The following is a 20,057-nucleotide window of genomic DNA, read 5'->3' as shown; positions in this document are numbered from 1 at the left end:
TTGTTGTGATGTTCAAGTCTTGAATGTTGTTTGTCCTGGTTGTTGTTTTTTCTTTCTTTTATGTAAAGTTTTTTTGCTATAAGCTTCTTGCTAGGAAAATAATTGAAAAGAAAACTATCAGATCAAATAAATGGCTTCTTTACTCTGAATGAAATGGAGAGAACAAGTGACCAGATCATTTGTAGTGCCCAGATGGTTTAGCAGATCATTTATAGTGCCCAGATGGTTTAGCAGATCATTTGTAGTGCCCAGATGGTTTAGCAGATCATTTGTAGTGCCCAGATGGTTTAGCAGATCATTTGTAGTGCCCAGATGGTTTAGCAGATCATTTGTAGTGCCCAGATGGTTTAGCAGATCATTTGTAGTACCCAGATGGTCAACAGATCATTTGTAGTACCCATGTGGCTCAGTAAATTTGTGTAGTGCCCAGATGGTTCAGCAGATATTTGTACTGCCCAGATTGTTCGGAATATCATTTGTAGTGCTCAGATGGTTATCCAGATATTTGTAGTGCCCATATGGTTTAACATATCAGTTCTGCCCAAATGGCTACGCAGATATTTGTACTCCCCCGGGTGGTTTTGCAGATATCTAGGCATTAACTATATACATTGAAAAATGTATCATGAACAAAGGAGGTAAGCTTCTTATTACATATATTGGAAGGATGACACTATAACGATAGGCCTACTCATCAGAGTCACTACACATCTGCTTTTGTGCTAAAAAGTAGACAGTAAGAAATTTTCGTTAACTAAGAAAACTTGTTAAAATTAAATCGCTTTTAAATTTTGTATAAACTGTTCAGTCTCACTCAGTGTCACGTCACGTACCCATAACAACTAGATCAGTTTAAAATCTCGCTCTTATAATATTAATAGATGTAGTTCAAAACTGCATAATCTACCTAACAGAATAAAAATAAATTAAAATTTGTGTTTGTTATTGTCTTCATAGGCCTATATTAGAAATTTGTTCTATTCTAAGAATTTGTTAAAGAAAGGTTTATCAAGCCCTTTTTTTTTAATGGTGGAAGAATACGCGGTGGCTGAATGGTAAAGCGTTTGACTTCAAATCCTGGTGAAGACTGCTTTTCAATTTTTAGATCTTTAGGGTGCCTCTGACACCCTCGTTAACCGTGATCCTCAGAAACAGATGACGTTTCCACCATCTACCCTAGAGATAAAAAGGTCTGAAAGGGAAACTTTGCTTCATGCCTTTTTTTACTGATAGAACCACGTCGCTAGAGTGGAACAAAAATAATTGTAATCTAGTTTGCTATGAAATATTGATGTCTTTTTACATTTTTAGAAACAAATTGATAAAAAAGTAAATTGCGTCATTGAAACATGCGCCAAAATGTGTAGCCTAAAGACTTCCGCAAATCGAAACAAGTTCCCAAATACGCTTGTAGAAGATGTCGAATCAAAGTGAACAAAGTCTTTCTATGATGTGTGACGACATTCGCTCCACCCTAAAACTTTGAGCAGGAGATGCCTTTCATAAGTAGGAACGCCAGGCATTCTAAGCCATACCATGATTTGTCTGTTTTTCAGAGATCTACAGAAAGCAATGAGAGCCAAACTAGCACCATCTCTCACTTGAAGCAGACTTGGGAGAAAATCAGCAATTGGACAATGTAAATAAGTAGATAGGCTATAGATCTATTCCTTATGCAGGCCCAGACATGGATGTGCGCAAAAAGTGTTGCCTCACAGAAGGCCACAGGGGCCTGCCAATATTTTGTTTGTGCCTAGAGAGGACGTCTTGTTCTAAGGAAAAGATACAAGAAGCCACTTAGAGCTTAAAGTGTTGCACTGTGGGGGAGGAGGCGTAATTGATAAACGCAAAATAATAATGACTGATTTGACTGAGCCTTTGCCACAGAGATGCTAGGTGTATTAGTCTAGCCACGACCACTGGCTGTACTTTGCTCTCACAGCACAAATGTAAAGTATTACCGAGCGTGACGTGAATCTAACCTCGTGATTCACTTTTTTCATAATTGCTTATAAGTTTTAAAGCTCAGATTTTACAGTTTAATACCCATCCAAAGCATTTTTTAAAATGGCTTTTCTCTAGCGCATCTGGCATGCTTACAACATTCTCAGTGATCTATGTTTCAATCTCTTTTGTGGACCTATAGAGGGATGGAGTATCTGGCAGGTTGTCGTGATGCCTTTTGGCTCTCAGCAAGTACAACTCTGCTCCACTTAAGCAGAGACCAATCGATTGGTTTCGGTCAAATCCCTTTGTTAGGAAACCAAGCTGTAGAATACTTGCGTAAAATTTCAACCTGATCCGAGAATGGTACTCGGGACAAAAAAAAGGTGTACAGACAGACAGAGTGAGTGTATAGCCGCATTATATATATAAAAAAAAGACATAGTATGTGTTATTTCTTTACCTAAAAATATCTATGGCGAACTTTGGACATAGGGTCATCAGATTTCTCTTCTGAAAGTATCAAGACGCGTTTACACCCCCCCCCCTTACACACACACACACATACACACCTTTTGTTATTCCATTGTTACATTAGCCATTAGTGTAGGCTTAGATGTAGAACTAAATATGTTAGGCAATAGAAAGTTTTGTTGTTGTTGTTTTTTTTGTGTGTAAATAACTTGACAATGTTTATTTCAATCGTTTATAAAGGAGCTGTATCATACGTTATTTATCCTGTTTATGTTTGCATAGCAGCACCATGCAATTAAGTCTTGTTTAGATTAGTCTATACATCAATGAGATTCAGAGTTACTAAGTGAAAATCTTTTTTTTTTTTTTGCAGATTTTTGCCCTACGTCCCAAGACTCTCATTTTGGAGCAGCTGCTCCACCACAGATCACATCATAGGTCTAACTCTGCACTGCTTCATTCTATCACTGATGGTGCTTGGCGTGGCCTTGGCGAAGTTGACCTGGATTGGTTTTAAGTTAGCTTGCTTCATCTTTCTCAACTACGCCGTCTTCCGTGGGGACATCATGGTGAGTGTCGCGTGATGCTAATCTCACTAGACTCAGGCCTATCGCTGTCTCTTTACGTAACCGGTAATGTATAGTAGCACTCCACTACATATAGCATGCTTCCAGTGGCAACGTTTCAAGCAGCCCTTGACAACCATCCTGGCCTTCACGTGTAGCTCAGATATTGGGTCCGGCGGATCTGTTTTCACTAACGGAAGGGACAAAGGTGAGTCTCAACCAGTGAGCTTTGAGTCAATCTTGAGGAAAAATCTGCTACGTGGAGAGGGGTACCTTCTGTTTGGGTGACATCATTTCCACCTAGCAAATGGGCAGGCGTTCAACTTAGTTCTGTGAGATGATCCATTAGTTGGTTCGCCACTTAAGGATGCAATAGGTATCGCTGTCTATCTGTATGGACAAATACTTGTTAGAGCATGTCACTAAACATATCTATGGAAAGCAATATTTTTAATACTGACTTTTATTTTTTTAAATCAATAGTTGATTTTTTTTTAAAATATGTTCGTTAAGTTTAACATAAAACAAGAACTTTAAAAATACTTAAAAAAAAACAACTAAGATTATTTAAGGGGAATAGCTCCACATTTACAACCACTTTTTCTCAATACTGTAAAATAAATCCTTTTTTTTTATATCAAACAAAATTAATTAATTAGCGCTATTTAAATAACTATAGTTAGTGTTTTTTTTATTGATTCGTGTGTCTTCTTCGACAATAAGTTATGCAAATTTTCAACTTGATCCTAGCATGGGAAGTGGGAGAAATGACGTAATCAAAATTTGTATCAGACAGACGGAGTGAGTTGAAATAAGCTTTCTAAGGGAAAAAAAAAAGGTTTTGAATACAATCAATGCACAGCTTTGAAAAGAAAACACTAAAAATTCACATTTGGAAGGTTGTATAGAGATTTACATGATTGTAGGCCTATCCTTCGACCATAATGTTGTAGTATAAGTATACAGTTCTTCTGAGAAGTTAGTCTCCTTTCTTTATTGAATTTTGTTTTGCATTTTATGTGAATGTATTTAAAACTTGAGATTAGTCGAAGTCAATGAGTGTAGGGGTAATTGTTAAGAACATAAAGATAAGAGAGTCCAAAAACCATGTCTGTATAGTATGGCTTTAATACACTGAATGACTACACAACACATTCTTACGGACGAATTACAAGCACGTTAACATGGGAACGATAACCGATACAGAATACAATTTTCATAACAGTAATTTATTTCATTGCAACTTTTAGGATGTTTTTGTTTGTTTGTTTGTTTTTGCTTAATGAGTTTTCCCATTTAATTGTTTTAATATTAATTGATGTAATTCTTTAATTTCTGCAGCCCATCCAGGAAGATAACAGTGTAAGTTTGTATTTACATTTCAAACAAAGCTTCGTACTAGTTTAAAGGCTATTCACTGACAAAAACAAAACTTGTGCTACCCAACACTTTGTAACTTTATGTAACAGTCCTGAGAGTTTAACCAGAAGATGGTGTTACACTATATCTGATCTGCTCAAATATGGCGTGCTCACATTGGACCCATTTTCAATCTGGCCTGCTCACACTTGACCAGTTCACATCTCTCTTCGCGTGTATTAAATTACCCCATCTGATTAAGCTCGTTAAAAACTAAAAATATAAAAATACTAAAATAAATTAACAACGAAAAAAATATAAGAATAAAACTTTGAGTCATATTTAGAGTCATATTTAGAGTCATATTTAAACGTATATTTAGAGTCATATTTAGAGTCATATTTAGACACTTGAATTAGCGCGACACTGATTTGTAGTCGAATATGTACACTATGTAATTTCTCGTTTCCAATACAGGAGCCGATAACCCATGAACAGATTCAAGACGCGACCATTTTTGACTCATGTGGACTTAAAATTATTGTTTTACAAAGTAGGTCATTTCTTATCGAGTTCGTGTTTGGATTCTTTTCTACGTGACTATTTTTAGAAAAAGAAATGTTTAAAAAATGTATGAATAAAAAAATGCAATACCAAAAGTGAAGCGTAGACATGTAGATTCAAAAGGTCATTCAAATTATAAAGTCGGGCACTTCCACAATTTCTTACATAGAATCAGTCACCTATCTAAGTAACTGAAATATATTTACTTAGATCCTACAGCGACGTTCGGTGCTAGGGTACACTATATTCCGCAACAGAGATCGGTAACAAGTGATTTCCACATCCTCCTCTCAGTTTGAAATCAGACTAACAACAAATATTTTTTGATTTAATTGAAGTGTTCTAAATTAATAATGATACAAGTGTCATCAGGAAATAACTTCAAGGGCGAAGTGATACAGGTCCAGGGGTGACATACCAATGTAGCAATAGGTTTATAAATAAATGAATAGCGCAGACAACTTACTCGAAGAGATCTACCTTCAGAACACATCAAGTCTTGATCCAGACGAGCGATATATGTCATAGCTGTAGGGGAGGTAATTATTTATTATCGGCAAATCCTCTCATCGCAATATAACAGGGTAGGGCCTACAACCTGTTGTTCGTCATCTATCCACGCCAGTGGCGCTACGTCCCATGGATAGCCATGGCCAGCTTCAACACATCTTTCCATTCAGATTTCTCTTGAGCTTTTCGTTTTCATGTCCGAACTCTCGTTGTTGTACGTCTGCCTTTCGTCCACAAAAAAAATAAATAATTTATAAAGTCAACTTTTCATCATCCTGTCGACCCCCAGATTTCGCACATAAACTCGTGCTAATATTAACAATTTCATAAAGATCCTTCCATTACACAAAAATCATAGCAACATTTAAAATAAATTGGTTGACCATTAAAGTGCAGCACTCCAACTATCAAGATCGGGGACTAACAATTATATTGTATCTTTCTCATTACTGAAATCTGACATTAATACTCATTACTGGATGTAGCATAGTATGAATTGATTTGAAAAACAATGATATTACTCATATTTGTTCTAATTCTAATTATAGAGAGAACTAGACGAATGAACACACCAGTGCTGTCTGACTTGACTCCCTCACGCCCATACGACTCCGGAAGTGATTCGTCACAGGACACTTTTAGTATTTCAACAAATAAAACTATTTAGGATCATTTACATCTTTTGAGAACGAAATCTAGTTTTTGTAGCTTTGTAGATTACAATATAGAATCATAAAACATGTACTTACCTTAGTGTTGTTCATTCAATTATTGCTTTGAGTTTGTTTTGTTTCTGTTACACGTTTTTTGATAATTACATCCTAGCCCAAATCTCCTACTGAATGGCGTGGGATAGTGGCCGGCAAGATTCGAACCCGGAACTTCAAGAACATTGTCCAGAGCCCATACAACGTAACCAGGCAGCCAGCCTGTTTTTTTTTCTTCATAAGCAATAAAAGCAAGGTATGATCTTTAAGAGATCGTTCACAGGCTAAACAACATTTTTTTATTTTGACATCCGCTGTCCAATTACCAATGACCAGTATTTATTGCATTCGTTGTTTAGGTCATTCTTCTTACTTCATTTCACAATTAAAAGATAGAAGGAATCATTTATAATACAAGATTAACCATGACAAATAAGTAATTGATAAATAGGCCTATATATATATATATATATATATATATATATATATATATATATATATATATATATATATATATATATATATATATATATATATATATATATATATATATATATATATATATATATATGTATATATATATATATATATATATTACATGAAATGAATACTAATTATTACAGTTACTCTATGACAATCTTTGAAATTAAAACACAAATTTTGTTTTATTTTGTTATGTCATGACATCGGCTAAGGCTTAGCGAAAGGGAAAGCAAATGATAGTTAATAATGATGTTATAGACAAGAGTTGGGAATTTAGGCGGGCATTACAGATCTAAATCCAGCGAAATAAAACGAATAAGTAAGCTTAGCTGGTACTAGCAGTCAAGGCGACATTCTTATATCAATGCCAAAGTTTCTAAGAAATTCGTCTAGAGGGGTGAGAACATGATCACAAAATCAGTCTAGAATTAGTCGAATGCAACTTTGTTCATTTCTCTAAGCATTACGATGATCAGGTTGAGCTATTCACAATTAGTTTTGTTTACTTGAAACAATAGACGAACATATTTTATCATTTCGTATTGCCCGTATTGGAGATGCACACAGCACAACTATTGTCTTGGACGCTACATTGAACTTTTAATGTTGCCAACTACATTTTAAAATTGAGCTACAAACTAAATAGCAATTCATAGTTGTTTTCCACCACAGATAAAAATCTCGATATTGCTAACCCGTTTTACTATTTGACAATTGCATTTTTTCACTAACATCGAAATGTTTATTTGACAAGCTTCTATAGGAAACATTTCTTAAACCTGGAAAAGGCGTAGCCTCAGTATTTGTCACTGAGTCGATGGGGTAACGTGTTCTCGAGACACATTTTCTAATGTGATAAACAAACGGAGAAGTTTAGTCTGAAAAACAAAATTCTATAGATGTAATACGATTTTATATTGATGAGATTCGGTGCAAAGGGTTACATTTCTTATAGGCTTGTTCAAAAACTATATTTCTTATAAGCTTGTTCAAAAGACTACATTTCTTTTAGGCACGCTCAAGCATCCGACACTTCTAGATGTGTCCTATAGTGTAACGCTTAGAATAAACACACACAAAAGTCAATAAATTTACAATCAATATCGCATTCTATAAAATGACATCTGTTCACCATACATTGGTCATCTACTAGGTAGTTTATGCACCGTTTGACTGCGAAACATGAAGTCGTTTATAGTTGTGAGTGTGGTGGTACTTTCCTTGTGCACTTGCGTCACTTTAGGAGCTGTCATAGGTAATGTCTTAGGTAATGTAATCATCTCCCTACATTCCACGACTATAGCTACTTCATGTATATTTACAATCTCTAATCATGCATTAAATGTGGTGAATGTTAGTACACGATTGCCTGTTCTTCATTCTAGTCGTAAAATGTCTGTATATCCAGGGCCAGCATTAGGCCACTGCAACCTATGCAGCCGCAGTGGGCTCCGCACTTTCATAGGCCCCGCGCTAATTCTATGTGTAACTTATTAAATTAAACCATCATAACTTATAATAGGAGTTCTTGGAAACCTTTCGAAAAATCATAAAAAATCTCCTGAAAAATAGACATATTCTACTAAATACCGCCAAAACCCCGGCAGAAATGTTAGCTTATCCACTAATGAAAGATACACTGCTTTCCCAAACTACTTGTTGCACTCAGAATATGTTTAACAATACAAAACACTGTGGCATCTGGTGAAAGAAGCTTGTTTGGTATCAAACCAATCAAGTATTACTCGAGGTCAACTATTCACGAAGATGGCAATCTAGCTATTGAACGTGATCTATGTAAGAAACAGAATTTTGATAATATACTGTATGACTTCGCTACACGCAAGGCTCGTATGAAATAAAGTTATTTTGATCGTGAGTGGTGGAATGTGTGACCGATATGACCTATCATGGTGGGGTTGAGTTCGACACCGTTTTGGGCCTTAGCACTATTTAAAAAAAAAAAGCGATATGAAAAAAAATACTTTAAAGAAAAGCTTACCCAGAGGAAGAATTTTTTTTTAAATTTTTAACCTTATCTGTCAGTAAGTAAAGTAAAATGTTAAATTTCCCCTATCAGACCTTGCAATCTCTAGTGCAGATGATGTAAATGTCATTTGTTTCTGTGTCCTTCGGTTAGCGAAGGTGTCATGTGGCCAACACAACGACCAACCGCGTTTTTTCCCCAACTAATGTCAGGTACCCATCAGGCGCCCAAATTATTCCACAATTAAAAATACCAGTCTTCTTCACTAGGATTTAAACACGAAAGTTACCACGCCTCCTATATCTATCAGTACTGTAAGATTTATTTCCTTTTAGGTTCCGCAAGAGTGTCATTGCCGGAAGTGGTAATGGATGTAAGCACTCCACTACCTATAAAATGCTTCCTAATGACATGCGTCTCAAATAGCCTCTGACAACCAATCCAACTCCTGGAATTCACGTGTGGCTCAGATATTGAGTCCGACGGAACTGTTCTCTCTAACAGGAGAAGGGGCAAAGGCGAGTAACTGGTGCCTTAACCAGTAAGCTTCGGGCAGGAGGGGCTCGTTAGCCATGGCTGGCTACCCACCTAGGAGAAGGAAAACTCTGAATTCAAACCTCGGTTGCCATGCAGCTATACCCTTTCATGAAAGGCTTCGGGACTCAACCCTGAGGAAAAATCAGGAGCTGGCAACCCTAAGGAAGTTTGCAGCACCTAGTGCTACACCCTGTCAGAACCTCCGACGCGCTGACCCCAAACTGTATCGGCACTGCAGTTCCTTTAGATACAACAGCTGCGTGGAGAGGGGGGAACTTATGTTTGCGTGACATTGTTCCGACCACAGCTAATGCCCAGGCATTCATCTCATTTCCATGAGATGATCCAAAGTCGCTTCTGAAGTCGCGACTGAAGGAGGCCATAGAAATAGATTTCCTTGTATCAATTTCAAACTAAAACAATTAATTGCAACTATGTGAATTAATTATTTAGTCAATTTTTGACTGATTTCTTCTTTGTTAGGAACAATAAATAATTGTGCAAAGTTTCAACTTGGTTCGAGACTGGAAAGTGGGAGGAAATAACGTTGAACAAAAATTGTACCCGACAGATAGAGTTGATAGAAGCTGTTTCAAAAGAACCGACAGAAAGAGTAAATAGAAGCTGTTTCAAAAGAACCGACAGAAAGAGTAAATAGAAGCTGTTTATAAAGAAACGACAGAAAGAGTAAATAGAAGCTGTTTATAAAGAACTGACAGAAAGAGTAAAAAGAAGCTGTTTATAAAGAACCGACAGAAAGAGTAAATAGAAGCTGTTTATAAAGAACCGACAGAAAGAGTAAATAGAAGCTGTTTATAAAGAACCGACAGAAAGAGTAAATAGAAGCTGTTTATAAAGAACCGACAGAAAGAGTTGATAGAAGCTGTTTATAAAGAACCGACAGAAAGAGTAAATAGAAGCTGTTTATAAAGAACCGACAGAAAGAGTAAATAGAAGCTGTTTATAAAGAACCGACAGAAAGAGTTGATAGAAGCTGTTTCAAAAGAACCGACAGAAAGAGTTGATAGAAGCTGTTTCAAAAGAACCGACAGAAAGAGTTGATAGAAGCTGTTTATAAAGAACTGATAGAAAGAGTTGATAGAAGCTGTTTAAAAAGAACCAACAGAAAGAGTAAATAGAAGCTGTTTATAAAGAACCGACAGAAAGAGTAAATAGAAGCTGTTTATAAAGAACCGACAGAAAGAGTAAATAGAAGCTGTTTATAAAGAACCGACAGAAAGAGTAAATAGAAGCTGTTTATAAAGAACCGACAGAAAGACTTGATAGAAGCTGTTTATAAAGAACCGACAGAAAGAGTAAATAGAAGCTGTTTATAAAAAACCGACAGAAAGAGTAAATAGAAGCTGTTTATAAAGAACCGACAGAAAGAGTTGATAGAAGCTGTTTCAAAAGAACCGACAGAAAGAGTTGATAGAAGCTGTTTCAAAAGAACCGACAGAAAGAGTTGATAGAAGCTGTTTATAAAGAACTGATAGAAAGAGTTGATAGAAGCTGTTTAAAAAGAACCGACAGAAAGAGTTGATAGAAGCTGTTTATAAAGAACCGACAGAAAGAGTAAATAGAAGCTGTTTATAAAGAACCGACAGAAAGAGTAAATAGAAGCTGTTTATAAAGAACCGACAGAAAGAGTAAATAGAAGCTGTTTATAAAGAACCGACAGAAAGAGTAAATAGAAGCTGTTTATAAAGAACCGACAGAAAGAGTTGATAGAAGCTGTTTCAAAAGAACCGACAGAAAGAGTTGATAGAAGCTGTTTATAAAGAACTGATAGAAAGAGTTGATAGAAGCTGTTTAAAAAAGAACCGTATATCCTATATTGAACTCCAACACTTGGAAGCGGTGGCAGCGTGACTTGTAATAACAATAACTGTCTAGCTCTTCTATTTCTATTTCAATATCGGTCCTGGTCGGTGTGTGACCTAACTCTAAAAATAGTACCATCAATGAACGTAATGTAAGCTTTTTTTTTTCTTTTTTTCAGCTGATACGTGTGGCCCCCCACCTCCGTGTGCTGCCCCACCCCCTTGGTGCCATTATGTGGACATGGTGGATGAAAAAGGTTGCTTTACTTGTGGTCGTTTGGTCTGCCCTGAGGAACCCTCAGAAGTCCCACTAGAGTAAGCTTCTTTTCAAATGCTAAGTTCTTAGACCACACTATTTGCTTATAGTGGCATGGCTAAGCAGCATTATTTCCCTAAGCCATTCTGTTAATGTTCAAATTTTGTCAGCTCTAATACAAGTTAGAGCTGTAATAATGCTTTTATTTGTTTTTTAGATGATGCGGGGAATCCTGGTATCTCTGCCAATAGTTCGATTCTGTGGTACAACATAGAGCCGTGGTGTACGTTGGCTTAGCAATAAATGTTTCAAATATGAAAAACATCTGCTTTTGTTTTGGCTTTATTTGTTTGTTTGTTTTTTGTAAAATGATTCAAGTTGTACTGTAGTTAATTAAATATTTGCGAACTCCAGTCAAGAACAACCCAAAAGTCTTGAAGAACATCCTACGAAAGTTATTTTAATTTCAAAGTCAATAAGCTCAATGCCAAGGGAAATAATGTGTTACATGTTTTGTGGTTGATGCGCTTCCAGAAGATCAATCAGAAATAATAAACCAATGTCCATTGATTGCTCGAGATCCTTATTTAGGTTAAAGGATTCCGAGAATAGGTTCCCGGTCATTTCACCCCCGGCACTGGCGGATCCAGGGGGGGGGGGCGGTAGGGGCGATCGCCCCCCCCCCACTCGGCCGACCCCCCCCCCCAAGGGAGGGGGGGCGGACGAATTATAGTATAGAATTCACACAATTTGTATGCGAATTTATTACTTATGTTAATAATATATACTAATTATTTATATTTCAACCTATTTTTAGATTATTTTGCCCCCCCCTTCTAGTATTTTGGCCGATTTGATAGGGTCGGGAGGGGGCGATAGCATCAATCCGCCCCCCCCCCCCACCATAAACTTTCTGGTGGGGGGGGGGCGGTCCTATTTATTTGTACAAATCACAGCTTGCTAACAGAATCAATTAAATATCTATATGATTAAAACTTGTTATTGGTATTTTAACCGGTCTTTATATAATTTCGTTCACCTGTTGGCCGATTGGAAGGGGAAGAGTGAATACCTCCACCGCCCTTCCCATCTAAACCCTTTGAGTGGGGGGGCGGTCCCACTTTTATGGAGAAATCATAGTATGTGAAAAAAATTAGTCAAATTTCTATATAATATAAACAGGTGGAAGTGCGATACATGCAATTCCCTTCCCCCCATCAAACAAATCAATACTTTTTCTTTTTGTCTTATAATAAGAAATTACACAATTTTAAAAATCTGTAACTAATATAATTTATATATGCTATAAAGAAAATTCGTATATCGAGTCGCCCAACCCCTATTCTTTAATGCAAAATGCAATCAATAGCAGAAATTATAAAAAGGTGCGAGAATTAATCGTTTTCATTTTACCGCCCTTCAACTTTCCAGACAGAGTTTGTGTAATTTGACATGAATTTATCATAACTATTTTAAGAAAGACTTTTTCAAACGAAATTTTTCAGTATAACAGTCACGGTTGAGATGAGTTCAAAAGCCAGATAATCTTTTCCTAGTCGACTTTTCCAACCTTTACTCTATCTCATATTTTTCTAGTTAAATAAATTTAGGACTATAACTCACAATTTATGCTAGAATTTTATTGAATATTATTAATAGAATATTTTTTTTTCGGCGGCTATCCTCAGAACCTTAATCTAAATATGTGGGGTATCTAATCTTTTCAAAGAACAAATCGGTTTTATTTGCAATGTATTAAGGGACTATAAATTCATATTAGAATATTTTTCTCATTATTCAAAAGGTTCTTTATAATAGAATGAATAATGAGCTGTAGGTCAGGAGAATGCGTTACTGCAGTGAAGAATGCCTAAAAACGCTTTTAGCGTCGAGGCTTCGCCCCGAACCTCACTGATGAATAATAAGCTGTAGATGTCAGGAGAATGCGTTTCTGCAGTGAAGAATGCAACAAAACACTTTTGGAGTCGGGGATTCGCCCCTAACCCCACTAATAAATAATGAGCTGTAGATGTCAGAAGAATGCGTTTCAGCCGTGAAAAATGCAAGAAAACGCTTTTGGGGGTCGTGGCTTCGCCCCGAACACCACTAATAAGTAATGAGCTGTAGATGTCAGAAGAATGCGTTTCAGCCTTGAAAAACGCAAGAAAACGCTTTTGGCGTCGGGGCTTCGCCCCGAATCCCACTGGTAAATAATGAGCTGTAGATGTCACGAGAATGCGTCTCTGCAGTGAGAAATGCAAGAAAACGCTTTTGGCGTCGGAGCTTCGCCCCGAACACCACTAATAAGTAATGAGCTATAGATGTCAGGAGAATGTGTTTCAGCCGTGAAAAATGCAAGAAAACGCTTTTGGCGTCGGGGCTTCGCCCCGAACCCCACTGATAAATAATGAGCTGTAGATGTCAGAAGAATGCGTTTCTGCAGAGAAAAATGCAAGAAAACGTTTTTGGGCGTCGGGCCTCGCCCCGAACCCCACTGAAGAAGCTTACAGCGCTCTCCCAGACCCCCAAGCTTGAAGGAGAAAGACTGTTTTTTTCTGTTTTTTTCGCCGAAGAATGAGAAACAGTCTTATTTTATTCTCATATATCGAATATATATATATATATATATATATATATATATATGCTGTACGCACGTTTATGCATAGGGTTAGGGTTTACTAGGCATTAGGGTTAGGGTTTGGAAAAAAATCGCCCCCCCCACTCCAAAGTTCTGGATCCGCCAGTGATCCCCGGTCACTTCATCCCGGGTCACTTCATCCCCGGTCATTTCATCCTCGGTCATTTAATTCCCTGATCATTTCATCCCCTGTTATTTTCATCATCTGATCATTTTATGATCTAACAAATAGTAATTGTAAAAATAATGAAATGAGCAATATTTTATATATTCATTTTTTATTTAAATGACAAAAAGTGTAACATATTAGGTATGAATAAAATTACAATTAAATAAACTATAAAAATTTAACATGTATAAATATAGAGGTAATGTAAAAAAAAAAAAGTGTTATCCTGATATGGGTGAAGTCAGCCTTATAATGCACTGTATCTCACTCATGAAGCTTGTCATCGTTCATTTTTACTACTATGTGCAATTAGCACGGCCAACCTATTTTTTAATGGTTTATGCATCTGAAGTAATTAGTCATGAGCTGTAGTTGCCTGGTCGAGTGGATTGTATTAATTTTCATTTCTGGAGGAACGTCCAAAACTTATAATACTAAGTAATAAAATAAAATAACGTCATAGAAATCTTCCCTCGTGATCACACCTAGGCCAGATTCAAACCCTAGCCTAGTAAATCTCACTAGTAGTTCAGGTAGTTTTGACACCCCCCCCCCCCACACACACACCTAGGTTTTTGTAGACGTCGAGCAAAAGGATCACATGTCCTCCTTTTTGAGGTCTTGTCCTCTGGCCGGCAGGCATTGGTCTAAATTGTGAAAATGTCCGGCTTTTACACTGCTGTTTATTGCAGTGTCTTATTAATCAATACACTTTCACATGTGCCTGGTATAAACAGACTCATTCATATATTTTTTTAATCGACTTCTTTAACAGGTGTTTGTATATATTCTAGGGCTTAGGCTCTTCTAAAGAAACATTTTATTCACAGCTCCTAAATTTCTGTGCATTTTTTCTTTTGCATTCTCGGGAATAATTCTAAAGTCGAAAGAGCATTTTCACTGATCAACGCAGAGTGGACAAAAAAAAAAGTTCTATTCCAACCACTGGCGGATCCAGAACTTTGGAGTGGGGGGGGGCGATTTTTTTCCAAACCCTAACCCTAACGCCCAGTAAACCCTAACCCTATGCATAAACGTGCGTACAGCATATATATATATTCGATATATGAGAATAAAATAAGACTGTTTCTCAATCTTCGGCGAAAAAAACAGAAAAAAAAAACAGTCTTTCTCTTGCAAGCTTGGGGGTCTGGGAGAGCGCTGTAAGCTTCTTCAGTGGGGTTCGGGGCGAAGCCCCGACGCCCAAAAGCGTTTTCTTGCATTTTTCTCTGCAGAAACGCATTCTTATGACATCTACAGCTCATTATTTTTCAGTGGGGTTCGGGGCGAATCCCCGACGCCAAAAGCATTTTCTTACATTTTTCACGGCTGAAACGGATTCTCCTGACATCTACAGCTCATTACTTATTAGTGGTGTTCGGGGCGAAGCCCCGACGCCAAAAGCGTTTTCTTGCATTTTTCACGGCTGAAACGCATTCTCCTGACATCTACAGCTCATTACTTATTAGTGGTGTTCACTGCAGTAACGCATTCTCGAGCCCTACAGCTCATTATTCATTCTATTATAAAGTGCCTTTTCAATAATGAGAAAAATATTCTAATATGAATTTATAGTCCCTTAATACATTGCAAATAAAACCGATTTGTTCTTTGAAAAGATTAGATACCCCACATATTTAGATTAAGGTTTTGAGGATCGCCGACGAAAAAAAAATATTCGATTAATAATATTCAAGAAAATGTAAGCATAAATTGTGAGTTATAGTCCTAAATTTATTTAACTAGAAAAATATGAGATAGAGTAAAGGTTGGAAAAAGTCGACTAGGAAAAGAATATCTGGCTTTTGAAGTCATCTCAACCAAGACTGTTATATTGAAAAATTTCGTTTGAATTATAACTTTTCCAAAGCAAAGTCTTTCTTAAAATAGTTATGATAAATTCATGTCAAATTACACAAACTCTGTCTGGAAAGGGCAAGGGCGGTAAAATGAAAACGATTAATTCTCGCTCCTTTTTATAATTTCTGCTATTGATTGCATTTTGCATTAAAGAATAGGGGTGGGCGACTCGATATAAGAATTTACTTTATAGCATATATAAATTATATTAGTGACGGATTTTTTTTAATTTTGTAATTTCTTACTATAATACAAAAAGAAAAAGTATTGATTTGTCTGATGGGGGGAAGGGGATTGCATGTATCGCACTTCCACCTGTTTATATTATATAGATATTCGACTAATTTTGTTCACATACTATGATTTCTCCATAAAAGTAGGACCGCCCCCCCCACTCAAAGGGTTTAGATGGGAAGGGCGGTGGAGGTATTCGCTCTTCCCCTTCCAATCGGTCAACAGGTGAACGAAATTATTTAAGGACCGGTTAAAATACCAATAACAAGTTTTAATCATATAGATATTTAATTGATTCTGTTAGCAAGCTGTGATTTCTACAAATAAATAGGACCGCCCCCCCTACTCGAAAGTTTATGGTGGGGGGGGGCGGATTGATGCCATCGCCCCCTCCCGACCCTACCAAATCGGCCAAAATACTAGAAGGGGGGGGGCGAAATAATCTAAAAATAGGTTGAAATATAAATAATTAGTATATATTATTAACATAAGTAATAAATTCGCATACAAATTGTGTGAATTCTATACTATAATTCGTCCGCTCCCCCCTTCGGGGGGGGGGGTCGGCCGAGTGGGGGGGGCGATCGCCCCTACCGCCCCCCCCCCCCCTGGATCCGCCAGTGATTCCAACGATATATTGAAAGTTTTTTTTTTTAAATCACCAAGTAGCCAAAGAAAATGGCATGCACGTATAATTAATGTTTGCGGCAACTTAGAAAAGTCGCTTTGTCTGAGAAATGTCTCGATTAATATTGTAGTTGTAAAGACTGTGATTTACTAGCATTGTTTTATAAAATGCATTTAATTCTAGTTTTAGTTTTCGTCCTTTGTAAAGTATTGTCCTGCCTTAGTTGTTATCCTCTAGAAAAGTGTCTGGTAAGTCTAACCCACCCATTAATTTTAGATTTTAAGCATCTATGACAGGCCACAAACGTTTAAGTTAATCATTTCTTTAGTCTTTTATTTATCAGCTAATTTGTCTTTTTTCCACGCACTGACCTAAATAAAGCCGCTGTGCTTAAAATTACAGCATCCCCTCTGTGTGCAAACGATAGTTACAAGCAAGTATCCAGCTTCTCTCGAGACAAAACTGTTTTAAAATCCAAGAATACAATAATCTAGCAATATAACAGAGGCGCCCCACGGAAACGCTTCAAAGACCAGCTTAGGCGCCAACTTTCCTTGGCTGACATAGAAGAGAGCACCTGACTGCATGCGGCGTCGTTCGAGACAGCTGGAGGTCACTCACGAAGGCCGCGGGGTACACATTTGAGACCAAAAGAAAATCTGCTTCCGAGGACAAACGCAGACGACTAAAAGAAAATCTAAATCTACCACCTGTGGACAATGGCTATGCTTGCCCTGGATGAGGCAAAATATGTAGGTCACAGCTGGGGCTGTGCATCCACGGGAAATACTGTATTCCTCACTAATCTTCGGACTCGAAGACAAGCCTTGTTGTTATTATTATATATGATAAATACAATAATGTCACTTAGACCACCTTACTGTCATTTCTTTCACCTTTAAACGCAAATAACAAATAACACTCGAATATTGTTAATTTAATGTTACGCTTTAAAGACCAGGTCAGGCGCCAGCTTGCTTTGAATGACACAGGAGAACACTTGACAGCAGGCGGCTTTGGAAGGAGACAAAGGCCGCTAGATACACTTTTGAGACCAAATCAACTCCCGACGACAGACGCGGACGGCGAAAGAGAATCTAAATCGACCAGCGGCGGACAACAGTTTTGTCTGCGCTTGGTGTGGCAAAATATGTATGTCGCAGCTGGGACTGCGTAGCCACCTGAACTACTGCGCACCTCAATTACCTTTGGACTAGAAGACAAGCCGTATTATAAATAGAACTACAATCTTCATGTGACGACATTTCTGATTGGCTTATCAAATAACAAGCTGAAGACTGTGTCATGCTGTGTCCTTCATAGAACTTGCAATAATTTTTTTTTAAGTCACTATATTTACTACCACAAATACACGCTTTAAGAACCATCTGTTTTCCACACACTGAGTCGACTACACACTGCAAATCTGAAAATATGAAGTGCTTTATTATTCTATCAATTTTGGCACTTAGTTTGAGTTGTTACATCACTCGAGGAGCTGTTTTATGTACTGTTGTTATTACCTTTACTTACACTACACTGGATATCTCTATTGTTGTGTATAGTTAGATTCTGCTATCAAACAATAATGTGGACAATCTTGAGCGGAAGATAGACATTGCTAGTACAGTGTTAGCAAAGTCTTAAAACTACTACAGCCATTAAAAGCCAGATAAATAGTTTCCTAATGTGTGTATTTCAGCCGTGACTTGTGGCCCTCCACCCCCGTGTGCTCGACCACCCCCTTGGTGCCATTATGAAGACATGAGGGACGAAAATGGTTGCTTGACCTGTGGTCATTTGGTCTGCACTCAAGACCCGTTCCTCATAGGAGAAGTCTAACTAAAGTAAGCACATCTTGAAAATGTATAGATTTGACTATATATATATATATTTAACCATTCTGTTTATTTAAGAATTTTTAGAATCATCCAAAAATTATGAATGTTTTAGTTGCAGATGCTGCTACACTTGGCTCTCAATGTCAGCCCTTGATTTCATTGTATGGTACAAAGCAGCAATGTTGTAGTTATGTACTACTTAAAAATGATGTTAATAAATGTTTATAACATAAAAGAAACTAAAGTCTTTGTTGTTTGTTTGTTGTTTGTTGGTTGTTTTTTGATGGTTTTGTTGCTTTTTGCACGAGGTTGTTTTGTTTTGCTATTTTTTTTGTTTGATATTCAAATATATTTACAAAATTAATTAAGTTGTGTGAAACCTGATAGGGCCTTGAACGGCCTTCATCTGTTTGACATATGACACCAGAAACCTGATCTTTGATACAGATCTTAGAGAATCGACATAGAGATCATGCATCTGCATCTCTTGTCGCACATAAAAGTTTCGCTGGTTTCACAGCCATATCCACCAATCAGGGCCGGTCCTAACAATTGCGGGGCCCTATGCAAAACGGATTGCGCGGGGCCCAGTCTGGGTAAGAATAAACATAATGTAAAAGTTAAGATTTTGTATTAGAAAATACATTGTTCTTTGCAATAAATTTTTATTAAATGAAAGCTGACAGTGCCCTTTTTTATCGAGCTAAGGATTGGCACCCAAAATGACAATATTGTCTATTTTTCAGGATATGTTTATGAGTTTTCAGGAGATTTCCACGACTTTTTGATATATTTTGCAATTAGAAGAGGTTTCCAGGTGGGCCTGGAAAATCGGGAGGCCGCGGAAAACCTGTTATTATATATAAGTTATAATAGTTTAATTAAATAATTAACACCTAGAATTAGCTCATGGCTTATGAAAGTGCGTGGCCGCTGTGACAGCATAGGTTGCAGTGGCCCTGGCACCAATAAAAAATAATATGTTCTATCAGTACTTAGTATATTAACATTTTTCTCCCACACAGGCATACAGGAAGCGTCAGTAGAGGTGGGGCGAATGTGTTGGGCATGCATTATCTTGACCTTTTAGAAATCGACATAGAAAGTCATTTGACGCATTCCTTGCACTTCCGCCATAAAAAAAAAAAGTAAAGTTTCCCCTTTCAGACCTTGCGATCTATGTGGCAGATGATGATAAGGTCATCTGTTTCTTTCACCAACGGTTAACGAGCAGGGTGTCATGTGGCCATATCAACGACTAACCATCTCTACGTTCACCAAATATAGTCAGCCACCCGTTTGTTCGCCGCTGTATTAATGTATTATTGAATCGAGTTTGAAGACATTAAACTCAAGAAAATCATATCCTACCCCGTTCTTCTTCAAGCTGTTACTTATATTGAGACACCTCCGGACTCGCGTATGTTATTTGAGAGACAATATTACTTTCAAACGAGTTGTGTCACGTGGCAAAGCG

The 20,057-nt window shown here is 37.2% G+C and overlaps 1 protein-coding gene and 2 long non-coding RNA genes across 3 annotated transcripts; all 3 read left to right on the top strand.

Moving 5' to 3' along the window:
* The first annotated feature begins 1,376 nt into the window (after nucleotides 1-1,376).
* LOC106080324 (uncharacterized) lies at nucleotides 1,377-6,157 on the top strand. The gene is made up of 5 exons (XM_056015275.1): nucleotides 1,377-1,639; nucleotides 2,792-2,987; nucleotides 4,326-4,346; nucleotides 4,821-4,896; nucleotides 5,966-6,157. The coding sequence occupies exons 1-5, from the start codon at nucleotides 1,494-1,496 to the stop codon at nucleotides 6,082-6,084; spliced, it is 558 nt and encodes a 185-aa protein (XP_055871250.1). The 5' UTR covers nucleotides 1,377-1,493; the 3' UTR covers nucleotides 6,085-6,157.
* Nucleotides 6,158-11,136: 4,979 nt separating this feature from the next.
* On the top strand, nucleotides 11,137-11,536 carry LOC129923610 (uncharacterized). Its single transcript, XR_008775559.1, has 2 exons — nucleotides 11,137-11,269; nucleotides 11,428-11,536. It is a non-coding gene; the product is annotated as an uncharacterized LOC129923610 (long non-coding RNA).
* Nucleotides 11,537-18,017: 6,481 nt separating this feature from the next.
* Nucleotides 18,018-18,813, top strand: LOC106080323 (uncharacterized). Its single transcript, XR_008775561.1, has 3 exons — nucleotides 18,018-18,246; nucleotides 18,442-18,586; nucleotides 18,693-18,813. It is a non-coding gene; the product is annotated as an uncharacterized LOC106080323 (long non-coding RNA).
* Nucleotides 18,814-20,057: the final 1,244 nt, after the last annotated feature.

Source organism: Biomphalaria glabrata, chromosome 17, assembly GCF_947242115.1.
Source record: "Biomphalaria glabrata chromosome 17, xgBioGlab47.1, whole genome shotgun sequence".
In the NCBI taxonomy this organism is placed as follows: domain Eukaryota; kingdom Metazoa; phylum Mollusca; class Gastropoda; family Planorbidae; genus Biomphalaria; species Biomphalaria glabrata.
This window is presented reverse-complemented; position numbering and strand designations above follow the sequence as displayed.